At 40.7% G+C, this 24,898-nt stretch overlaps 2 protein-coding genes across 2 annotated transcripts in view; both read right to left on the minus strand.

Moving 5' to 3' along the window:
* Positions 1 to 20,333, minus strand: part of MUC16 (mucin 16, cell surface associated) — a 43,840-nt gene extending 23,507 nt beyond the window's left edge. Inside the window, exons 1-21 of the mRNA XM_087951368.1 lie at positions 20,315 to 20,333; positions 19,709 to 19,771; positions 18,227 to 18,369; positions 18,043 to 18,110; positions 17,390 to 17,562; positions 16,829 to 16,855; positions 16,005 to 16,147; positions 15,686 to 15,753; positions 14,716 to 14,888; positions 14,243 to 14,269; positions 11,282 to 11,424; positions 10,966 to 11,033; positions 10,137 to 10,309; positions 9,546 to 9,572; positions 8,694 to 8,836; positions 8,372 to 8,439; positions 7,543 to 7,715; positions 6,964 to 6,990; positions 1,340 to 1,482; positions 1,018 to 1,085; positions 189 to 361 (exon numbers count right to left, since the gene is read on the minus strand). Of these exons, the coding sequence (XP_087807494.1) occupies positions 189 to 361; positions 1,018 to 1,085; positions 1,340 to 1,482; positions 6,964 to 6,990; positions 7,543 to 7,715; positions 8,372 to 8,439; positions 8,694 to 8,836; positions 9,546 to 9,572; positions 10,137 to 10,309; positions 10,966 to 11,033; positions 11,282 to 11,424; positions 14,243 to 14,269; positions 14,716 to 14,888; positions 15,686 to 15,753; positions 16,005 to 16,147; positions 16,829 to 16,855; positions 17,390 to 17,562; positions 18,043 to 18,110; positions 18,227 to 18,369; positions 19,709 to 19,715 (2,035 nt within the window). The 5' untranslated portion in view covers positions 19,716 to 19,771; positions 20,315 to 20,333. The remainder of the gene's footprint in view (positions 1 to 188; positions 362 to 1,017; positions 1,086 to 1,339; positions 1,483 to 6,963; positions 6,991 to 7,542; positions 7,716 to 8,371; positions 8,440 to 8,693; positions 8,837 to 9,545; positions 9,573 to 10,136; positions 10,310 to 10,965; positions 11,034 to 11,281; positions 11,425 to 14,242; positions 14,270 to 14,715; positions 14,889 to 15,685; positions 15,754 to 16,004; positions 16,148 to 16,828; positions 16,856 to 17,389; positions 17,563 to 18,042; positions 18,111 to 18,226; positions 18,370 to 19,708; positions 19,772 to 20,314) is intronic.
* Positions 19,776 to 21,399, minus strand: LOC148133534 (uncharacterized; the record flags this gene model as incomplete). Its single annotated transcript, XM_087950342.1, has 1 exon — positions 19,776 to 21,399. A coding segment is annotated over exon 1 (1,386 nt), but the record flags the coding sequence as incomplete, so codon positions are not given.
* Positions 21,400 to 24,898: the final 3,499 nt, after the last annotated feature.

Here is a 24,898-nt window from a genome sequence, read left to right on the forward strand (position 1 = left end):
GCCTTTTTGAATTAATCTAGATTTTTGTAGCCTGAATTTGGTAGAGCCAAAGAAACTCTAGTAGCTCTCTGGCATCTCTCCAAGGTGTTGCAGAGAGGAACTATCTGTTAAGTTACATAACATGAGTACCGATTCAGTTCCAGCCAACCTCATAACCTCTTTAGTCAAGAAATCCATCTTCTTCTTACCATTAACAAAAAGGCTGTTTGGGTCCAAGCTGTACCTCCCCATCTTGGTGAAACCGTTGGTCTCATTTACAAATTTATGATATATCTGCACTCGATCAAAAGGTGGAGCTGTGGCATTTTTACGGTAGCAGCAGACACTGTCTATGCCGGTGTTCTCACCCTGATTCACAGATCTGGGAATGAAAAGACACATCTTGAGATATATTCAGAGAAGCTGTAGAAGACTTTGGATGGTTTCACATAGGTAATGTTGCACTTGGATCTACCTGGCAGGCCAAAAAGTAAACGGTAAGGGCGTCCAGTTCAGAATTAATACAGGTCTGCTGAATGATTGCAACCTTGACCATTTTGTTGACACTGGTTTGTTCTATGAGCGTGCCACCTCGCATTTTTCTTCCCCCTGGTTCAACTATTCAGGATCCCCGCTGGGTATTTCCTAGCTGATCTTATTCTTGAACGGCTCCCTGCATTACAGGGGCATAGTTTTATCACCTTTTTGGAGTTTTTCAGTCAATATTTTTAATCTGGTGTTACTAAATTTTAAATTCCACTTCAAACCTAATTTTGGGAAGCCATAAGGAAGCTAAGCAGGGAGCTTCCAGTACAGTGATTGGAACTCAATATTGAAGCAAAGAAATGATTTGGGATAAAAATGCACGAAGAGACTTTTAGAGATTTCTATTTCAATGTGATATGTTACAGCCTGGAACTGAAACAAACTATGAGTTGTCTCAAATATAACTAGATGTTGCGAGATGTCCATATCCTTTCACCCCCATAACGGGGCATTTAGGTATCATTAAAAAAATCTCCATTCCATATTACCTACCTTAATGTTGATAAACTACAGCTGATCAAATATGGACCAATCTTGCTGGTCTTCAATATCTGTCCCAGCTAGGTGTAAAGGAAAAATGATGTATTTATTGCTGGTGGTAAAACACAATTTCTGATTATTTTATGAAAATCTTATGTTAAGAGCTAATAGGGTAAGTATGCATTTGCCTCCTCAGCAATTTACATAAAAGAACTTATCTTGGTTTAATGAAAAAACTATGTATTTATTGGCAATAATAAAATACTATTGCTGAGTATATTATGAAAGTCCTAAATTGAGAGCTATTGGACTAAGTATGCATTGATCTTCTTACCAAATTAACGAAGAATCGTTGTGTTGAGCTGAAAACCTTTGATGTGGGATCAGCCATCTGTGGCCTATAGATCAAATTGGTTGCAGTGAAGTTGACTGTAAAACATTCAGTTGCCACTGGAGGTTTGGTGGTGGGAGGAAGAGCTAGAAGAGATACAGTGAATCTCAGATATGGAAACCAGAGTTGATGGCATATAATCAATCCATCAATCACTATTTTGTATTTTGCACTTCCTGTCACGAACACAGTGGTGCATAACAGAAGTTTAAGAACGAGTGTATGCTTTTGGGGACTTCCGGTTTGCAACCTTTCGGCGGCGGCAGGGATTCGTGACCGCGCGATCCCTGCTGTGTTCACCGCCAAGGTTCCCCCGATACATTTGGATCTGGGGGATATTGTTGCCCTGCAGAGGCAGCTGAAGACAGGGGGGATCCGGCAAGGGGTTTGGGGGTGTCGCAAACCCCCTCCCCAGCCGGCTAAACCCCCTTTTCCCAAGGCGGAGGAACAGCGGTCAGCAATGGCCGCCACGAAGAAAGCTGCAGCCGGACAAGCAGGTGCAGGAGGGAGGAAGCTGAAAGAAAAGTGAAAGTTGATTCTAACCGGGACAAGACGGGAGAAAATGACCTGGAATCTTGAAGGCTGCTAAGTATATATTGTTCCCTGTGAGAGTTTTAAGCTGCGAATATTCTAAAGGGGAAAGTTTTTTCTTTGTTCTACTCTCCTTCCTAAAGTGACAGTGGAAAAAAAAAAACCTTTTTGGCTGTGAGTGGGAAGGAGAGTGAAAAAAAGAATTAGAGCAAAATTTGAAAATAAGGAGAAGATTGCCTAGAATTACAAAGAGTTTAAAAACTTCCAAAAAATATATTTGAAAAGGATTTGTGATTACTTTAACCCCAGAAAGAGAAAGTGAAGAAGAAGAAGGTATCTAAAAGAAATAGTCTGTTTGGATTGTTTGGTGACTTTGGAACCTTTGGAAATTACTTCTGATTAAATCATCTGGGTGGTTGTTTGGAAAAAACTTTTTCTCTACACAATGGCATCATCTATGGATGAATTGGAACTTATATATCAAAAATTTGAAAGAGAAAAACAAGGAGGGGAAGATGGTCTTGACACTATTTTTCAATACTTAGAAATGGCGGTTTATACTTATGTGAAGCAGAATGAGGATGATGGGGACAAAGAAGAAGGAGAAGCCATCTTTGATGAACAAATGACTTTGACTGGAGAAGAGAAAAAGCAAGAGAAAAAGGGAAAAAGGTTTTTAAGATCTGGAAAAATAGCCCAAAAAGAGAAGAATAAGGTGAAAGGGGGACATTATGTTAAGAAACAACAGAAAGGGGGAAAGCAGAATAAAAGGGAGGTGGAGAGACAAGGGGTTAAAGAGGACAAGGAGAAGAAGAAACAAGAAAGAAAGGAAGGGATGAGAAGTCCTAATGGCGGGGAGCAAGATGTTAAGAAGCAAATTTTTTTTAGAGATAATGGATAAGCTTTATGGTTAAAGGGATTCTAGAAAGGTACATAAGACTGCATTTTTATACTTGTATTTAGAAGTAAACATAGAAAATTAGAAACAATATGTAACCTAAAATGTGATAAAATATTTAACATAAATTAGTGAAATTTTTGGTTAAGAAAAGGGAGTACTGTAACGAAACATGATTCAAGATTGTGATGTGGGGGGGTAATAATCTTTGAAAAGCATAAGTGTTCCCCCAAAGGCATGATATTTAATTGAAATGGATAAAATGTTTAAGATATAAATGATTGTTAATATTAGAATATGGTATACTAGCGAAATTTCTTGTGAAATGAGAATTGAAGTAGAAGAAGGAGGTACTTTTTAATGAAATAATGAGCTATAATATATGATGAGGGATATATAACTATGGAAAATAGGGCTCCCATAAAAGTATGTGATTTAATTGAAAAGTAATGAGTTAAATGTTTAAGATATGAATGAATATTAATACTAATGAATAGATTTGTATTATTTTTGATAATATAGTATAATTTTAGAATGTACCAGACAGAATCCCAATATATGTCATGTGTTTTATATTAAGTATTATAAATGTAGGGGAAAGAGATAAAGGCATCATACTCCATATAGTGTATAGGAGAAGTTTTTTCTTTTTTTTTAAAGAAGGAAAATAAAAGACTGGCTGGAATAGAACAGACAAAGAATAATAAATATTATGATATGAATTGAGAGGAGATAAATAAAATAAAATAAAATTGAGAAAATTTAAAGGAGAGGAGAAGACATATAGAAAACTGAAAATGTTAATAAGATATGAAATGGTATGTAAAATGAATATGAATTTGAATTTGTGTCTGTACCAAGAGTTTTAACCCGGGATTAAGCAACTTTCAGATAAGAGATTTTCTATGCTTTTATGTTTTGTTTTATGTGTATCTATGTATTGTTTGTCTTGAAAATAAAACTTGTTTAAAAAAAAAAGAACGAGTGTATGCTTTTCACAGTTTGAAAGTAACTGTTATTCTTGATCTGCTGTGGATCCAGAAAAAGGCAAGAAGCACGAGCAGGGGCAGAGAAGCAAGTTGTGCAAAAGAAAGATTGATGGTTTAAGCCTTGAGAACAGGAGACTGCTCAGGACTGTGATAGCGCTTCCCAAGAATGTAAAGGGTTACTTTGCAGAAGGACATGGCCTGTAAAGTCCCAAGAAGGGATATAAAGTCACAAAGCAGTTTCTTGTTCAGTGTTGTAGAACAATTTCTAATAGTCATAATCAGAGTTGGAATATCAGAAATCAGTATCCACTCTCTGTTTTAAGATGTTAACTGAACATACCACTTTGGGGATTGACATGGTGCACTGGTTAACACCTTTTACTATCTGGAAAATCTAATATTCAACCTGCTCCTACATCCCTGTGGTTTCCACCCATTTCTCGTGGCAGAAGCCTAGGGCATAGTGCTATACTTTTTTTGCAATTGGAATATTTGAGACAAGGTTGGACATTTTAGATTGTGTACCACAGTTAGAGTCAATGGCTGAAAAAACATCTGTAAAGTGTACTTACTGGTCTGAGGTGATGCTTCATGATAATCTGAAACAGAAAGAGAGTTTCAGGAATGGAAAGAGTCACCAAAGAAGGCACAAGAGTACACTAAAATAGGAAGTCTCCATCAAACTGTCCACCATGAAAAAAGTAAGATATGATAAATTCCTCCTACACACTTCCAATTATTCCATGTCAACAAATCTCAGATGGTAGTGTTTCAAATCATCCCTAAGATGCCCAAATGGCATCAATCTTTAGTTTAAATAGGCCACTGTGACTAAGTCTACATAAAGTGTCCACTTAATCCAATGATTATTTGTAAGAAGTTCTGGGACAGTTTCAGAAAAAAATAATCCAGAAGAACAGAGCCAGCATGTCTGAACTGCAAAATTCCAAATGACCATGTTAATAAATACTGCTGCCTTTTGAATTAATCTAGATTTTTGTAGCCTGAATTTGGTAGAGCCAAAGAAAGTCTACTAGCTCTCTGGCATCTCTCCAAGGTGCTGCAGAGAGGAACTATCTGTTAAGTTACATAACAGTTCCAGCCAACCTCATAACCTCTTTAGTCAAGAAATCCATCTTCTTCTTACCATTAACAAAAAGGCTGTTTGGGTCCAAGCTGTACCTCCCCATCTTGGTGAAACCGTTGGTGTCATTTACAAATTTATGATATATCTTCACTCGATCAAAAGGTGGAGCTGTGGCATTTTTACGGTAGCAGCAGACACTGTCTATGCCGGTGTTCTCACCCTGATTCACAGATCTGGGAATGAAAAGACACATCTTGAGATATATTCAGAGAAGCTGTAGAAGACTTTGGATGGTTTCACATAGGTAATGTTGCCCTTGGATCTACCTGGCAGGCCAAAAAGTAAACGGTAAGGGCATCCAGTTCAGAATTAATACAGGTCTGCTGAATGATTGCAACCTTGACCATTTTGTTGACACTGGTTTGTTCTATGAGCGTGCCACCTCACATTTTTCTTCCCCTGGTTCAACTATTCAGGATCCCCGCTGGGTATTTCCTAGCTGATCTTATTCTTGAACGGCTCCCTGCATTACAGGGGCATAGTTCTATCACCTTTTTGGAGTTTTTCAGTCAATATTTTTAATCTGGTGTTACTAAATTTTAAATTCCACTTCAAACCTAATTTTGGGAAGCCATAAGGAAGCTAACCAGGGAGCTTCCAGTACAGTGATTGGAACTCAATATTGAAGCAAAGAAATGATTTGGGATAAAAATGCACGCGTAGACTTTTAGAGATTTCTATTTCAATGTGATATGTTACAGCCTGGAACTGAAACAAACTATGAGTTGTCTCAAATATAACTAGATGTTGCGAGATGTCCATATCCTTTCACCCCCATAACGGGGCATTTAGGTATCATTAAAAAAATCTCCATTCCATATTACCTACCTTAATGTTGATAAACTACAGCTGATCAAATATGGACCAATCTTGCTGGTCTTCAATATCTGTCCCAGCTAGGTGTAAAGGAAAAATGATGTATTTATTGCTGGTGGTAAAACACAATTTCTGATTATTTTATGAAAATCTTATGTTAAGAGCTAATAGGGTAAGTATGCATTTGCCTCCTCAGCAATTTACATAAAAGAACTTGTCTTGGTTTAATGAAAAAACTATGTATTTATTGGCAATACTAAAATACTATTGCTGAGTATATTATGAAAGTCCTAAATTGAAGGCTATTGGACTAAGTATGCATTGATCTTCTTACCAAATTAACAAAGAATCGTTGTGTTGAGCTGAAAACCTTTGATGTGGGATCAGCCATCTGTGGCCTATAGATCAAATTGGTTGCAGTGAAGTTGACTATAAAACATTCAGTTGCCACTGGAGGTTTGGTGGTGGGAGGAAGAGCTAGAAGAGATACAGTGAATCTCAGATATGGAAACCAGAGTTGATGGCATATAATCAATCCATCAATCACTATTTTGTATTTTGCACTTCCTGTCACGAACACAGTGGTGCATAACAGAAGTTTAAGAACGAGTGTATGCTTTTCACAGTTTGAAAGTAACTGTTATTCTTGATCTGCTGTGGATCCAGAAAAAGGCAAGAAGCACGAGCAGGGGCAGAGAAGCAAGTTGTGCAAAAGAAAGATTGACGGTTTAAGCCTTGAGAACAGGAGACTGCTCAGGACTGTGATAGCGCTTCCCAAGAATGTAAAGGGTTACTTTGCAGAAGGACATGGCCTGTAAAGTCCCAAGAAGGGATATAAAGTCACAAAGCAGTTTCTTGTTCAGTGTTGTAGAACAATTTCTAATGGTCATAATCAGAGTTGGAATATCAGAAATCAGTATCCACTCTCTGTTTTAAGATGTTAACTGAACATACCATTTTGGGGATTGACATGGTGCACTGGTTAACACCTTTTACTATCTGGAAAATCTAATATTCAACCTCCTCCTACATCCCTGTGGTTTCCACCCATTTCTCGTGGCAGAAGCCTAGGGCATAGTGCTATACTTTTTTTGCAATTGGAATATTTGGGACAAGGTTGGACATTTTAGATTGTGTACCACAGTTAGAGTCAATGGCTGAAGAAACTTCTGAAAAGTGTACTTACTGGTCTGAGGTGATGCTTCATGATAATCTGAAACAGAAAGAGAGTTTCAGGAATGGAAAGAGAGTCATCAAAGAAGGCACAAGAGTACACTAAAATAGGAAGTCTCCATCAAACTGTCCACCATGAAAAAAGTAAGATATGATAAATTCCTCCTACACACTTCCAATTATTCCATGTCAACAAATCTCAGATGGTAGTGTTTCAAATCATCCCTAAGATGCCCAAATGGCATCAATCTTTAGTTTAAATAGGCCACTGTGACTAAGTCTACATAAAGTGTCCACTTAATCCAATGATTATTTGTAAGAAGTTCTGGGACAGTTTCAGAAAAAAATAATCCAGAAGAACAGAGCCAGCATGTCTGAACTGCAAAATTCCAAATGACCATGTTAATAAATACTGCTGCCTTTTGAATTAATCTAGATTTTTGTAGCCTGTGAATTTGGTAGAGCCAAAGAAAGTCTACTAGCTCTCTGGCATCTCTCCAAGGTGCTGCAGAGAGGAACTATCTGTTAAGTTACATAACAGTTCCAGCCAACCTCATAACCTCTTTAGTCAAGAAATCCATCTTCTTCTTACCATTAACAAAAAGGCTGTTTGGGTCCAAGCTGTACCTCCCCATCTTGGTGAAACCGTTGGTGTCATTTACAAATTTATGATATATCTTCACTCGATCAAAAGGTGGAGCTGTGGCATTTTTACGGTAGCAGCAGACACTGTCTATGCCGGTGTTCTCACCCTGATTCACAGATCTGGGAATGAAAAGACACATCTTGAGATATATTCAGAGAAGCTGTAGAAGACTTTGGATGGTTTCACATAGGTAATGTTGCCCTTGGATCTACCTGGCAGGCCAAAAAGTAAACGGTAAGGGCACCCAGTTCAGAATTAATACAGGTCTGCTGAATGATTGCAACCTTGACCATTTTGTTGACACTGGTTTGTTCTATGAGCGTGCCACCTCACATTTTTCTTCCCCCTGGTTCAACTATTCAGGATCCCCGCTGGGTATTTCCTAGCTGATCTTATTCTTGAACGGCTCCCTGCATTACAGGGGCATAGTTCTATCACCTTTTTGGAGTTTTTCAGTCAATATTTTTAATCTGGTGTTACTAAATTTTAAATTCCACTTCAAACCTAATTTTGGGAAGCCATAAGGAAGCTAACCAGGGAGCTTCCAGTACAGTGATTGGAACTCAATATTGAAGCAAAGAAATGATTTGGGATAAAAATGCACGCGTAGACTTTTAGAGATTTCTATTTCAATGTGATATGTTACAGCCTGGAACTGAAACAAACTATGAGTTGTCTCAAATATAACTAGATGTTGCGAGATGTCCATATCCTTTCACCCCCATAACGGGGCATTTAGGTATCATTAAAAAAATCTCCATTCCATATTACCTACCTTAATGTTGATAAACTACAGCTGATCAAATATGGACCAATCTTGCTGGTCTTCAATATCTGTCCCAGCTAGGTGTAAAGGAAAAATGATGTATTTATTGCTGGTGGTAAAACACAATTTCTGATTATTTTATGAAAATCTTATGTTAAGAGCTAATAGGGTAAGTATGCATTTGCCTCCTCAGCAATTTACATAAAAGAACTTGTCTTGGTTTAATGAAAAAACTACGTATTTATTGGCAATAATAAAATACTATTGCTGAGTATATTATGAAAGTCCTAAATTGAAGGCTATTGGACTAAGTATGCATTGATCTTCTTACCAAATTAACAAAGAATCGTTGTGTTGAGCTGAAAACCTTTGATGTGGGATCAGCCATCTGTGGCCTATAGATCAAATTGGTTGCAGTGAAGTTGACTGTAAAACATTCAGTTGCTACTGGAGGTTTGGTGGTGGGAGGAAGAGCTAGAAGAGATACAGTGAATCTCAGATATGGAAACCAGAGTTGATGGCATATAATCAATCCATCAATCACTATTTTGTATTTTGCACTTCCTGTCATGAACACAGTGGTGCATAACAGAAGTTTAAGAACGAGTGTATGCTTTTCACAGTTTGAAAGTAACTGTTATTCTTGATCTGCTGTGGATCCAGAAAAAGGCAAGAAGCACGAGCAGGGGCAGAGAAGCAAGTTGTGCAAAAGAAAGATTGATGGTTTAAGCCTCGAGAACAGAAGACTGCTTAGGACTGTGATAGCGCTTCCCAAGAATGTAAAGGTTTACTTTGCAGAAGGACATGGCCTGTAAAGTCCCAAGAAGGGATATAAAGTCACAAAGCAGTTTCTTGTTCAGTGTTGTACAACAATTTCTAATGGTCATAATCAGAGTTGGAATATCAGAAATCAGTATCCACTCTCTGTTTTAAGATGTTAACTGAACATACCATTTTGGGGATTGACATAGTGCACTGGTTAACACCTTTTACTATCTGGAAAATCTAATATTCAACCTCCTCCTACATCCCTGTGGTTTCCACCCATCTCTCGTGGCAGAAGCCTAGGGCATAGTGCTATACTTTTTTTGCAATTGGAATATTTGGGACAAGGTTGGACATTTTAGATTGTGTACCACAGTTAGAGTCAATGGCTGAAGAAACATCTGTAAAGTGTACTTACTGGTCTGAGGTGATGCTTCATGATAATCTGAAACAGAAAGAGAGTTTCAGGAATGGAAAGAGAGTCACCAAAGAAGGCACAAGAGTACACTAAAATAGGAAGTCTCCATCAAACTGTCCACCATGAAAAAAGTAAGATATGATAAATTCCTCCTACACACTTCCAATTATTCCATGTCAACAAATCTCAGATGGTAGTGTTTCAAATCATCCCTAAGATGCCCAAATGGCATCAATCTTTAGTTTAAATAGGCCTCTGTGACTAAGTCTACATAAAGTGTCCACTTAATCCAATGATTATTTGTAAGAAGTTCTGGGACAGTTTCAGAAAAAAATCATCCAGAAGAACAGAGCCAGCATGTCTGAACTGCAAAATTCCAAATGACCATGTTAATAAATACTGCTGCCTTTTGAATTAATCTAGATTTTTGTAGCCTGAATTTGGTAGAGCCAAAGAAAGTCTACTAGCTCTCTGGCATCTGTCCAAGGTGCTGCAGAGAGGAACTATCTGTTAAGTTACATAACATGAGTACCGATTCAGTTCCAGCCAACCTCATAACCTCTTTAGTCAAGAAATCCATCTTCTTCTTACCATTAACAAAAAGGCTGTTTGGGTCCAAGCTGTACCTCCCCATCTTGGTGAAACCGTTGGTGTCATTTACAAATTTATGATATATCTTCACTCGATCAAAAGGTGGAGCTGTGGCATTTTTACGGTAGCAGCAGACACTGTCTATGCCGGTGTTCTCACCCTGATTCACAGATCTGGGAATGAAAAGACACATCTTGAGATATATTCAGAGAAGCTGTAGAAGACTTTGGATGGTTTCACATAGGTAATGTTGCACTTGGATCTACCTGGCAGGCCAAAAAGTAAACGGTAAGGGCATCCAGTTCAGAATTAATACAGGTCTGCTGAATGATTGCAACCTTGACCACTTTGTTGACACTGGTTTGTTCTATGAGCGTGCCACCTCACATTTTTCTTCCCCCTGGTTCAACTATTCAGGATCCCCGCTGGGTATTTCCTAGCTGATCTTATTCTTGAATGGCTCCCTGCATTACAGGGGCATAGTTCTATCACCTTTTTGGAGTTTTTCAGTCAATATTTTTAATCTGGTGTTACTAAATTTTAAATTCCACTTCAAACCTAATTTTGGGAAGCCATAAGGAAGCTAACCAGGGAGCTTCCAGTACAGTGATTGGAACTCAATATTGAAGCAAAGAAATGATTTGGGATAAAAATGCACGAAGAGACTTTTAGAGATTTCTATTTCAATGTGATATGTTACAGACTGGAACTGAAACAAACCATGAGTTGTCTCAAATATAACTGGATGTTGCGAGATGTCCATATCCTTTCACCCCCATAATAGGGCATTTAGGTATCATTAAAAAAATCTCCATTCCATATTACCTACCTTAATGTTGATAAACTACAGTTGATCAAATATGGACCAATCTTGCTGGTCTTCAATATCTGTTTCAGCTAGGTTTAAAGGAAAAACTAATTATTGCTGATGGTAAAATACGATTGTTGATTATTTTATGAAAATATTATGTCCCCTAATGGGGTAAGTATGCATTTGCCTCCTCAGCAATTTACATAAGAGAGCTTGTCTTGGTTTAATGAAAAAACTATGTATTTATTGGCAATAATAAAATACTATTGCTGAGTATATCATGAAATTCTTATGTGGAAGAGCTATTGGACTAAGTATGCATTGATCTTCTTACCAAATTAACGAAGAATCGTTGTGTTGAGCTGAAAACCTTTGATGTGGGATCAGCCATCTGTGGCCTATAGATCAAATTGGTTGCAGTGAAGTTGACCGTAAAACATTCAGTTGCCACTGGAGGTTTGGTGGTGGGAGGAAGAGCTAGAAGAGATACAGTGAATCTCAGATATGGAAACCAGAGTTGATGGCATATAATCAATCCATCAATCACTATTTTGTATTTTGCACTTCCTGTCAGAAACACAGTGGTGCATAACAGAAGTTTAAGAACGAGTGTATGCTTTTCACAGTTTGAAAGTAACTGTTATTCTTGATCTACTGCGGATCTAGAAAAGGTCAAGAAGCACAAGCAGGGGCAGAGAAGCAAGTTGTGCAAAAGAAAGATTGATGGTTTAAGCCTTGAGAACAGAAGACTGCTCAGGACTGTGATAGCGCTTCCCAAGAATGTAAAGGGTTACTTTGCAGAAGGACATGGCCTGTAAAGTCCCAAGAAGGGATATAAAGTCACAAAGCAGTTTCTTGTTCAGTGTTGTAGAACAATTTCTAATGGTCATAATCAGAGTTGGAATATCAGAAATCAGTATCCACTCTCTGTTTTAAGATGTTAACTGAACATACCATTTTGGGGATTGACATGGTGCACTGGTAAAACACCTTTTACTGTCTGGAAAAATATTCTCAATATTCAACCTCCTCCTATATCCCTGTGGTTTCCACCCATCTCTCGTTGAAGAAGCTCTAGGGTAGACATTTGAAACTCAAGAACCTCAGGCCAGATCTTGTCTGTGATGGGTTTAGAACTTGTCTGTGATGGGTTTAGAACTGTGATGGGTTTAGAACTGGCTTGTGGGGCCATCCTGGTGTTAGTGCTGCCACCTTGGTCCCAGCCCACCTCAAGGGGGCTCCCCTTGGGCGCATGCGTTGGAGGCGGCGAGTGCATAGGGACCTGTGGTGCCCAGCAGCAACTGCAGCTCATTGGTCCTTCAACTGCCTATTGGCAGGCAGAGACAGCCTGCTGGATGTGAGCCTGGAGTATCCAATAAGCCGCAGTTGGCCCCGTTCCACCTATACTGCACTTGTGCAGCTTGGCGTCCGCAACTAGGCCACCCCTGCCCTGTCACCTGCCTTGCCTTGCCTCGGCGGCACCAGCAGCAACAACAACAGTGCCTTCTAGCGGAAGCCCTTCGGCCCCTCTGTTCTTCTCCAGTCTGGGAAGCCCGCGAACCCAGAAGGGAAGCCAGTGTCACAACCCGCTGGGCGAAGTAGTAGCCACCTTGGACTTTTCTCACTCCAATTTTCTCAGTTGCCAGTCCTTTCGTCTTGCTTCTTTTCATCAGAGCTGTCTATCTTTTAGTTTGCCTCTTTATTTTGACTTCTGAGCTTTGGGTCTATGGTAGCAGAGCTCCCAGGGAGATATTTTGGTTTCCTCCTCCTCCCTGTCTCCTGCCTAAAGTGCCTGTTTGATTGGCACTGCTGCTTTGATTGGCAGATGGGTCCTTGTGATGATGGGGAACGTTTAAGAAAATGGGGACAGAATTAGCACAGGGATTTTTAATCTGCTCAGGTAAACTGCCTTTCCACCTACGGTGTTCATGTACTTGTTGGTGTGTCTTTCCACTTGTTGGTGTGCATATACAAAAGAGAATGGCTTAGAAAATGTCTTCCACATCATACACAGGATTGCTTCCATAAAGTGATCAAGTTCTTAAGTCTTTAACACCATAGAAGCAGAGAATGAAACAGTGGAAAAGAAAAATATCTTCTTTTTAAATTTCACATATAAAGCTTCTGTTTAAAGCTGTCTGAGGCCACAAATAGCAGCAGTTAGGAAGCAGTTGTGAAAATGCATGGATATCCAGGTTTTGATGAATGAAATAAAATGACTAATGAAGAAAAAACAAAGGAAGTAAACCTAAATCTTCGTATGTAGACACCAAAAGTTTATCTTCAAAAGTTGTTTTCAAATTATTCATTACAATATCAAATAGGTATTAATAAATACATGGGGAATAATTTTACTTAATCAGGGTAAAAAATTTTAAGGCAAAGGCTAGAATCTGGGGGACTGTGAGTTCTAGTCCTACCTTAGGCATGAGAGCTGGCTGGGTGATTTGAGCCAGTCATTCAGTCTCAGCCCAATCCAGCTCAAAAATTGTTTTGGAAAAAATAGGAGGAAGGATATTGGGCTTGGGTGACATGCTGGCTAGTCAATTCATGTCATAATCAAAGGATCAACACTCAGCACTTGTAGAAAAATGCTAGGAAGAAAAAAGATGTACTTAATCAAGTATCTTTTGCCCTAGTTCCACCTACCATTTGGGGTAAAGTGTCCACTGTATTTCTCAAATTTATAGTATTTTTGCTTTTTCACACTGTGAAAAGCATAATGTGAAAATAAAACAATTTGCATAGCTGAATTATATAATTTTATAAAATATTCTATTATTCTTATAAAGAAAAAGTAAGTAAATGAAAAAAACATAAATACAGTATATAAGCCTAACATTTATGCCACAAAAAGATAAACAACTCATAAAATATCTATTGTAGACAAGATATACAACTTGTGCTCTAGGGCTGACGCAAAAAGAACTGACCAATTTTTGTCTATTGCTGATTCTAAGCACTGTATGCAAATTTTAAAAATATTCATGAATCTTCATTTGTAAATATTTTTGAAGATTGTTCTCCAAAATGCTAAATATATTTCTGTTCAGGAAATATGAAACATATTAATTCACTCCTGAACTAGTACGACACCTAGTCTTACATGCAAGTGGCCCTTTGAGGGCAACTATAATGCTGACGCAGCCCTCAATAAAATAGGGTTTTACACCCCTGCTCTAGGGCATATTGCTTTACTTGCTCTGTAATTGGTATATTTGGGACAAGGTTGGACATTTTAGATTGTGTACCACAGTTGTTCACGGTACAAGAAACTTCTGTAAAGTGTACTTACTGGTCTGAGGTGATTCTTCATGATAATCTGAAATGAAAAGAAAGTTTCAGAAATGGAAAGAGAGTCACAAAAGAAGGCCCAAGACCACACTAAAATGGGAAGACTCTCTCAAGCTCTCCACCACAAGAAAAATAAGATTCCTCTACTTCCAATTATTCCATGTCAACAAATCTCAAACAGTAGGGCTTCAAATTATCCCCAAGATCCACAGATAGCAGCAAACTTTACTTTAAGTAAGTCACAGTGACCAACTCTATATAAAGTGTCCACCTAGTCCAATGATTGCAAAATTCCAAATGACCATGAGGTATTAATAAACACAGCTGCCATTTTTTGATCATCTAGATTTTTGTAGCCTGAATTTGGCATTTCTCCAAGTTGTCGCAGACACTTTAGTTCCATAACATAACCGATTCACTTCCAGCCAACCTCATATGCAACCACTTCATTCAAGAAAACCATCTTCTTCTTACCATTAACAAAAAGGCTGTTTGGGTCCAAGTTGTACCTCTCCATCTTGGTGAAACCGTTGGTCTCATTTATGAATTTGTGATATATGTTCACTCGATCAAAAGTTGGAGCCGTGGCATTTTTATGGTAGCAGCAGACACTGTCTATGCCGGTGTTCTCACCCTGATTCACAGGTCTGAGAATGAAAACAGAGAACTTGAGATATATTCAGAGAAGCTGTAGGAAACATCACAAAGGTAAAGTCCCATTTGGATCTACCTGGCAGGCCACAAAGTAAAAGGTGAGGGTTCAGTTCAGTTCAGACTTAATACAGGTCTGCTGTATTATTGCAACCCTGACCATTTTGTTGAAACTGGTTTGTTCCATGAGTGTGCCACTTCACATTTCCCCCCCTGTTTCGACTATTCAGAATCCCCACTGGGTATTTCCTAGCTGGTTCCATTCTTGAATGGCTCCCTATATCAGAGGGACACAGTTCTATCACCTTTTTTTTTTTTTTTTTTGGACGTTTTCAGGCAGTATTTTTAATCTGGTGTTATTCAATTTTAATTTTCACTTCAAACCCAATTGTGGGAAGTAGTGGAGGAAACTAACCATGGAGCCTCTAGTGAAGTGATAGGAACTGAATATTGAAGCAAAGAAATGGTTTTAGTGATTTGTGCATCAATGTAATATGTTACAGACTGAAGCTGAAACAAATTCAGGGTTCTCTAAAACGGGATTCCAATCCCTGGCCGTGTCATGCAAGAAACTGGGCTGTGCAAACAAGGGAAGCCCCATCGATAGGATGCAGACAGCATGCCAAACCTTGCCCCCTCCAATCCATCAAAAAAGCTTTATCCACAGAAGCGGTGGGCACCGCTGCTGTAAAATATGACTAGATGTTGTGAAAATTCCATATCAGAATCCTTTCACTCCTATAGCAGGGCATTTAGGCATCATTAAAAAAAATCTCCATTCCATATTACCTACCTTAATGTTGATAAACTACAGTTGATCAAATATGGACCAATCTTGCTGGTCTTCAATATCTGTTCCAGCTAGGTTTAAAGGAAAACTAATTATTGCTGATGGTGAAATACAATTGTTGATTATTTTATGAAAATATTATGTAGAAGAGCTAATGGGGTAAGTATGCATTTGCCTCCTCAGCAATTTACATAAGAGAGCTTGTCTTAGTTTAATGAAAAAAACTACGTATTTATTGGCAATAATAAAATACTATTGCTGAGTATATCATGAAAGTCCTACATTGAGAGCTATTGGACTAAGTATGCATTGATCTTCTTACCAAATTAACGAAGGATCGTTGTGTTGAGCTGAAAACCTTTGATGTGGGATCAGCCATCTGTGGCCTATAGATCAAATTGGTTGCAGTGAAGTTGACTGTAAAGCATTCAGTTGCCACTGGAGGTTTGGTGGTGGGAGGAAGAGCTAGAAAAGATACAGTGAATCTCAGATATGGGAACCAGAGTTGATGGCATATAATCAATCCATCAATCACTATTTTGTATTTTGCACTTCCTGTCATGAACTCAGTGGTACATAACAGAAGTTTAAGTATAAGCATATGTTTTTCACAGTTTGAAAGCAACTGTTATTCTCGATCTGCTGTGGATTCAGAAAAGGGCAAGAAGCACGAGCAGGGGCAGAGACCCAAGTTGTGCAAAAGAAAGATTGATGGTTTAAGCCTTGAGAACAGAAGACTGCACAGGACTGTGGTAGCCCTTTTCAAGAATATTAAGGGTTACTTTGCAAAAGGGCATGGCTTGTAAAGTCCCAAGGTGCGGCAAGGCAGTTTTTTGTTCAGTGTTACAGAACAATTTCTAATGGCCATAATCAGAGTTGGAATATCAGAAATCAGTATCCACTCTCTGTTTTAAGATGTTAACTGAACATACCATTTTGGGGATTGACATGGTGCACTGGTTAACACCTTTTACTATCTGGAAAATCTAATATTCAACCTCCTCCTACATCCCTGTGGTTTCCACCCATCGCTCATGGCAGAAGCCTCTAGGGCATACTGTTATGCTTGCGACATGGCTGGACATTATAGATTGTGTACCACAGTTGCAATTCATGGCTCAAGAAACATCTGTAAAGTGTACTTACTGGTCTGAGGTGATTCTTCATGATAATCTGAAAGGGAAAGAGAATTGCAAAATTGGAGTCACTAAAGAAGGCACAAGACCACACTAAAATGGGAAGACTCTCTCAAGCTCTTCACCATGAGAAAAATAAGATTCGATAAATTCCTCCTACATACTTCCAACTACTCCATGTCAACAAATCTCAGATAATAGGGTTGCAAACAATCCCAAATAGTAGCAGTCTTTGATTTAATTGGCCACTGTGAACTAACTCTATATAAAGTGTTCACCTAGTGGTTGCTTGAGAGAACATCCTGGGACAGCTTCAGAGAAAAGTCATCCAGAAGAATGGAGGCTGGACTATAAAACTGCAAATGACAGTAAACACTGCTTCCATGTAGTAGTCATCTAGCTTTTAGTAGCGCAAATTTCATATACCTGAAGCTCTCTTGTAGCTCTCTGACATCTCTCCAAGGTGTTACAGAGGGGAGCTATTGCTTCAGTTACATAACATTAGTCAGAACCGATTCAGTTCCAGCCAACCTCATAACCTCTTTAGTCAAGAAATCCATCTTCTTCTTACCATTAACAAAAAGGCTGTTTGGGTCCAAGCTGTACCTCCCCATCTTGGTGAAACCGTTGGTCTCATTTACAAATTTATGATATATCTGCACTCGATCAAAAGGTGGAGCGGTGGCATTTTTACGGTAGCAGCAGACACTGTCTATGCCGGTGTTCTCACCCTGATTCACAGATCTGGGAATGAAAAGACACATCTTGAGATATATTCAAAGAAGCTGTAGAAGACTTTGGATGGTTTCACATAGGTAATGTTGCACTTGGATCCACCTGGCAGGCCAAAAAGTAAAAAGTGAAGGCTTCCAGTTCAGACTTAATACAGTTCTATCATCCTCTTTTTGGAATTTTTCAGACAGTATTTTTAATCTGGTGTTTCATTTGAATTCCATTTCAAATCATATTGTGGCAAGGAGTGGAGGAAGCCAACCATGCGTGTGATAGGAAAGTGATAGGAACTGAATCTGAAGCAAAGAAATTGTTTGGGATATAAATGCAGAAGGATGTCTTTTAGACATTTGTTTATCACTGTGATATGCTACAGAGTGGAAATGAAACAAACTATGGGTTTGCTCAAGTATAACTAGATGTTGCGAGAAGTCATTCCCATAACAGGGCATTCAAGTAGTGTGAAAAAAATCTCCATCCCATGTTACTTACCTTAATGTTGATAAACTACAGTTGATCAAATATGGACCAATCTTGCTGGTATTCAATATCTGTTCCAACTAGGTTTAAAGAAAAAAAGATATTTATTGCTGGTAGTAAAAATACTATTGCTGACTATTTTATGAAAATCTTATGTGGTAGAGCAGCTGGGGTAAGCATGCATTTGTCTCCTCACCAATTTACAGAAGACTCCTTGTGTTGAGCTGAACAGCTTTGACTTGGGGTTGCCCATCTGTGGCCTATACCTCAAATTATTTACAGTGAAGTTGAGTGTAAAGCATTCAGTTGCCACTGGAGGTTTGGAAGTGGGAGAAACAGCTAGAAGAAAAATAATGGATCTCAGATATGGAAGCCAGAGTTGATGCAATATTATCAGTGTATCAATCACTGTTTGTATGTTTCGGCGGCTATTATGAACAGTGGTGTTTCAGTATTGGATAATTTAAGATAAGAAGCCGAAAGCACCAGCCTGAAGATGGCCAGTTGGACCTCATCGAAACGTTGCCAAGATACTCTCAATCTTACATGGGAAAATACCCGAACACGCCAAGACCTGCATACTTGTACCCATGAAAATCTACGAAAATCTACGGGTACAGGTATGCAGGTCTTGGCGTGTACGGGTCTTTTCAGTCGCATTAGTGTTAATCCAATGATAAATATTATTTCATTCCACTAATTTCAAATTCTGGTTACTTTTAAAAGCAAATTATTATACTTTTAAAAATGATTAGTTTTTGAAAATCATGCATTCATCCAATATATAGTATTTGGATATTTGCATTTCATTCACTTGCTCCTGCTGCCGCCACCACCACTGAACTTGAACTTCAGGCCAGAATAAATGTTGTCTGAAAATTGAAATCTATCTCCCTGATCTGAATACTTACTAAATGATGTCCGTACAAACGCCAAATAATTATTGTTTTCGGCACATGTAACAGCACTGGTTTGGGAGTTGCATTGGTTGCCAGTATCTTTCTAGATGCAATTCCAGGTGCTAGTTGTCACCCTTAAAGCCCTTCATAACTTGGGATTTGGTTACCTGATTCGTTTTTCTTTTTCCAATTGTTTCTATGGCTCCAATCTCATCCAGCAGGACCAGCATGCTCTGAGTCCCATCAATCAAGGAATGTCAGTTGTCAGGGACAAGGAGACATGCCTCCTGGAACATTCTCCCTCCAGAGATTAGGATAACCCTGACGACCCTCCTGGCCCTTCATAAGACCTTGAAACTATGCTGGGCTCTGTGTGAAGAGCCCCATTTCCTGGAAATGCTGACTATAATGATTATAATATATTTTGGCTACTATTTGTTTTTAATTTCTTTTTTTTGTATTGTCTTTTAACTGTTTAAGTATTTTTATAATTGTTTTCTGCCCACAGTGACTGGTTTGAGTTGGGCAGGTGTACAAATTACTGACAGACTGACTGACTGACTGACTGACTGAATGAATGAATGAAAGTGAGGATTCCACCTTCAAGAATTCAACAGCAAGAGTAGTCATTTTTAAAAATGCTGGGCATTGAAGATCACAGATCAGGAAGTTATCAAGATTATGAAAGGCTGATTATTTTATTTATTTTATAAATAAGACTGTCTACTTACTTTCAATTGGAGTTGTGCTAAGTAATGTGGATGAAATATTGGATTTACCTGACATTTGCTCAGGGGTGGAAAGATGTCTGGAACTGCTTGTGGGAGTTTTAGATGTCACTTCTGACGAAGCAGAAGCGGTGGTCATTGGTGGACTCGTCGGAGTCATGCTAGTCTCTGAAAAACCTGTAGAGGACACTGTGCCCTCTGGAGTTGGTGTTGTGGTTTTCGAAATGGAAGAAGTTACTTGGGCCTTTGCTGATACCGTAGAAGGCACTGAACTCATTGGAGAGCTGGCTGCTTCTGACGTGACAGATACAGGTGTGGTGGCCTCTGGAGAAATAGTTAAGTGTTTTGTGGTGATAGGATGTGGAGTAGTGGTTTCTGAAGACGTAGTAGTCTTTATAGAGCTGGAGGTCATTGTGGTCTCTGGGGGAGAAGTGGCTGTTGCTGTTGTAGTGGTTTCCAACGTGGAGGTGTGTGCAGAAGTAGTTAAGTATTCCTTGGTCGTTGGAAGTTGAGTAGTGGTTTTTGTAGTACTACTACTAATTGAGGAGCTCTCTGGGGAAGAGCTGGAGGGCTTTGTGGTCTCTGGGCCAGAGGTGGACGTTTGCTCGGGGGTAGAAAGAAGGCTGGAACTGCTTGTGGGAGTTATAGATGTCACACTACTTGACGAAATAGAAGCGGTGGTCATTGGCGGACTCGTCGGAGTCATGCTAGTCTCTGAAAAACTTGTAGAGGACACTGTGCCCTCTGAAGTTGGTGTTGTGGTTTTCGAAATGGAAGAAGTTACTTTGGCCTTTGCTGATGCCGTATAAGGGACTGAACTCATTGGAGAGCTGGCTGCTTGTGACGTGACGGATACAGGTGTGGTGGCCTCTGGAGAAGTAGTTAAGTGTTTTGTGGTGATAGGATGTGGAGTAGTGGTTTCAGAAGACGTGGTAGTCTTTATAGAGCTGGAGGTCATTGTGGTCTCTGGGGGAGAAGTGGCTGTTGCTGTTGTAGTGGTTTCCAACGTGGAGGTTTGTGCAGAAGTAGTTAAGTATTCCTTGGTCGTTGGAAGTTGAGTAGTGGTTTTTGTAGTACTACTACTAATTGAGGAGCTCTCTGGGGAAGAGCTGGAGGGCTTTGTGGTCTCTGGGACAGAGGTGGACGTTTGCTCGGGGGTAGAAAGAAGGCTGGAACTGCTTGTGGGAGTTATAGATGTCACACTACTTGACGAAATAGAAGCGGTGGTCATTGGCGGACTCGTCGGAGTCATGCTAGTCTCTGAAAAACTTGTAGCGGACACTGTGCCCTCTGAAGTTGGTGTTGTGGTTTTCGAAATGGAAGAAGTTACTTTGGCCTTTGCTGATGCCGTAGAAGGCACTGAGCTCATTGGAGAGCTGGCTGCTTCTGACGTGACGGATACAGGTGTGGTGGCCTCTGGAGATATAGTTAAGTGTTTTGTGGTGGTAGGATGTGGAGTAGTGGTTTCTGAAGATGTGGTAGTCTTTATAGAGCTGGAGGTCATTGTGGTCTCTGGGGGAGAAGTGGCTGTGGCTGTTGTAGTGGTTTCCAACGTGGAGGTTTGTGCAGAAGTAGTTAAGTATTCCTTGGTTGTTGGAAGCTGAGTAGTGGATTTTGTAGTACTACTACTAATTGAGGAGCTCTCTGGGGAAGAGCTGGAGGGCTTTGTGGTCTCTGGGCCAGAGGTTGACGTTTGCTCGGGGGTAGAAAGAAGGCTGGAACTGCTTGTGGGAGTTATAGATGTCACACTACTTGACGAAACAGAAGCGGTGGTCATTGGCAGACTCGTTGGAGTCATGCTAGTCTCTGAAAAACCTATAGAGGACACTGGGCCCTCTGAAGTTGGTGTTGTGGTTTTCGAAATGGAAGAAGTTACTTTGGCCTTTGCTGATGCCGTAGAAGGCACTGTACTCATTGGAGAGCTGGCTGCTTCTGAGGTGACGGATACAGGTGTGGTGGCCTCTGGAGAAATAGTTAAGTGTTTTGTGGTGGAAGGATGTGGAGTAGTGGTTTCAGAAGACGTGGTAGTCTTTATAGAGCTGGAGGTCATTGTGGTCTCTGGGGGAGAAGTGGCTGTTGCTGTTGTAGTGGTTTCCAACGTGGAGGTTTGTGCAGAAGTAGTTAAGTATTCCTTGGTCGTTGGAAGTTGAGTAGTGGTTTTTGTAGTACTACTACTAATTGAGGAGCTCTCTGGGGAAGAGCTGGAGGGCTTTGTGGTCTCTGGGACAGAGGTGGACGTTTGCTCGGGGGTAGAAAGAAGGCTGGAACTGCTTGTGGGAGTTATAGATGTCACACTACTTGACGAAACAGAAGGGGTGGTCATTAGCGGACTCATCGGAGTCATGCTAGTCTCTGAAAAACCCTGTAGAGGACACTGTGCCCTCTGGAGTTGGTGTTGTGGTTTTCGAAATGGAAGAAGTTACTTGGGCCTTTGCTGATGCCGTAGAAGGCAGTGTACTCATTGGAGAGCTGGCTGCTTCTGACGTGACGGATACAGGTGTGGTGGCCTCTGGAGATATAGTTAAGTGTTTTGTGGTGGTAGGATGTGGAGTAGTGGTTTCTGAAGACGTGGTAGTCTTTATAGAGCTGGAGGTCATTGTGGTCTCTGGGGGAGAAGTGGCTGTTGCTGTTGTAGTGGTTTCCAACGTGGAGGTTTGTGCAGAAGTAGTTAAGTATTCCTTGGTTGTTGGAAGTTGAGTAGTGGTTTTGTAGTACTACTACTAATTGAGGAGCTCTCTGGGGAAGAGCTGGAGGGCATTGTGGTTCCTGGGCCAGAGGTGGACATTTGCTCGGGGTAGAAAAAGGCTGGAACTGCTTGTGGGAGTTATAGATGTCACACTACTTGACGAAACAGAAGCGGTGGTCATTGGCGGACTCGTTGGAGTCATGCTAGTCTCTGAAAAACCTGTAGAGGACACTGTGCCCTCTGGAGTTGGTGTTGTGGTTTTCGAAATGGAAGAAGTTACTTGGTCTTTGCTGATGCCGTAGAAGGCACTGAACTCATTGGAGAGCTGGCTGCTTCTGACGTGACGGATACAGGTGTGGTGGCCTCTGGAGAAGTAGTTAAGTGTTTTGTGGTGATAGGATGTGGAGTAGTGGTTTCTGAAGAGGTAGTAGTCTTTATAGAGCTGGAGGTCATTGTGGTCTCTGGGGAGAAGTGGCTGTTGCTGTTGTAGTGGTTTCCAACGTGGAGGTTTGTGCAGAAGTAGTTAAGTATTCCTTGGTCGTTGGAAGCTGAGTAGTGGTTTTTGTAGTACTACTACTAATTGAGGAGCTCTCTGGGGAAGAGCTGGAGGGCTTTGTGGTTTCTGGGCCAGAGGTGGACGTTTGCTCGGGGGTAGAAAGAAGGCTGGAACTGCTTGTGGGAGTTATAGATGTCACACTACTTGACGAAACAGAAGGGGTGGTCATTAGCGGACTCGTCGGAGTCATGCTAGTCTCTGAAAAACCTGTAGAGGACACTGTGCCCTCTGGAGTTGGTGTTGTGGTTTTCGAAATGGAAGAAGTTACTTGGGCCTTTGCTGATGCCGTAGAAGGCAGTGTACTCATTGGAGAGCTGGCTGCTTCTGACGTGACGGATACAGGTGTGGTGGCCTCTGGAGATATAGTTAAGTGTTTTGTGGTGGTAGGATGTGGAGTAGTGGTTTCTGAAGACGTGGTAGTCTTTATAGAGCTGGAGGTCATTGTGGTCTCTGGGGGAGAAGTGGCTGTGGCTGTTGTAGTGGTTTCCAACGTGGAGGTTTGTGCAGAAGTAGTTAAGTATTCCTTGGTTGTTGGAAGCTGAGTAGTGGATTTTGTAGTACTACTACTAATTGAGGAGCTCTCTGGGGAAGAGCTGGAGGGCTTTGTGGTCTCTGGGCCAGAGGTTGACGTTTGCTCGGGGGTAGAAAGAAGGCTGGAACTGCTTGTGGGAGTTATAGATGTCACACTACTTGACGAAACAGAAGCGGTGGTCATTGGCGGACTCGTTGGAGTCATGCTAGTCTCTGAAAAACCTGTAGAGGACACTGGGCCCTCTGAAGTTGGTGTTGTGGTTTTCGAAATGGAAGAAGTTACTTTGGCCTTTGCTGATGCCGTAGAAGGCACTGTACTCATTGGAGAGCTGGCTGCTTCTGACGTGACGGATACAGGTGTGGTGGCCTCTGGAGAAATAGTTAAGTGTTTTGTGGTGGAAGGATGTGGAGTAGTGGTTTCTGAAGAGGTAGTAGTCTTTATAGAGCTGGAGGTCATTGTGGTCTCTGGGGGAGAAGTGGCTGTTGCTGTTGTAGTGGTTTCCAACGTGGAGGTTTGTGCAGAAGTAGTTAAGTATTCCTTGGTCGTTGGAAGTTGAGTAGTGGTTTTTGTAGTACTACTACTAATTGAGGAGCTCTCTGGGGAAGAGCTGGAGGGCTTTGTGGTCTCTGGGACAGAGGTGGACGTTTGCTCGGGGGTAGAAAGAAGGCTGGAACTGCTTGTGGGAGTTATAGATGTCACACTACTTGACGAAACAGAAGCGGTGGTCATTAGCGGACTCGTCGGAGTCATGCTAGTCTCTGAAAAACCTGTAGAGGACACTGTGCCCTCTGGAGTTGGTGTTGTGGTTTTCGAAATGGAAGAAGTTACTTGGGCCTTTGCTGATGCCGTAGAAGGCAGTGTACTCATTGGAGAGCTGGCTGCTTCTGACGTGACGGATACAGGTGTGGTGGCCTCTGGAGATATAGTTAAGTGTTTTGTGGTGGTAGGATGTGGAGTAGTGGTTTCTGAAGACGTGGTAGTCTTTATAGAGCTGGAGGTCATTGTGGTCTCTGGGGGAGAAGTGGCTGTTGCTGTTGTAGTGGTTTCCAACGTGGAGGTTTGTGCAGAAGTAGTTAAGTATTCCTTGGTCGTTGGAAGTTGAGTAGTGGTTTTTGTAGTACTACTACTAATTGAGGAGCTCTCTGGGGAAGAGCTGGAGGGCTTTGTGGTCTCTGGGCCAGAGGTTGACGTTTGCTCGGGGGTAGAAAGAAGGCTGGAACTGCTTGTGGGAGTTATAGATGTCACACTACTTGACGAAACAGAAGCGGTGGTCATTGGCGGACTCGTTGGAGTCATGCTAGTCTCTGAAAAACCTGTAGAGGACACTGGGCCCTCTGGAGTTGGTGTTGTGGTTTTCGAAATGGAAGAAGTTACTTTGGCCTTTGCTGATGCCGTAGAAGGCACTGTACTCATTGGAGAGCTGGCTGCTTCTGACGTGACGGATACAGGTGTGGTGGCCTCTGGAGA

Source organism: Notechis scutatus, chromosome 1 (assembly GCF_049901735.1).
Source record: "Notechis scutatus isolate UNSWTSFEM ecotype Mainland chromosome 1, rNotScu1.2, whole genome shotgun sequence".
Lineage (NCBI taxonomy): Eukaryota > Metazoa > Chordata > Lepidosauria > Squamata > Elapidae > Notechis > Notechis scutatus.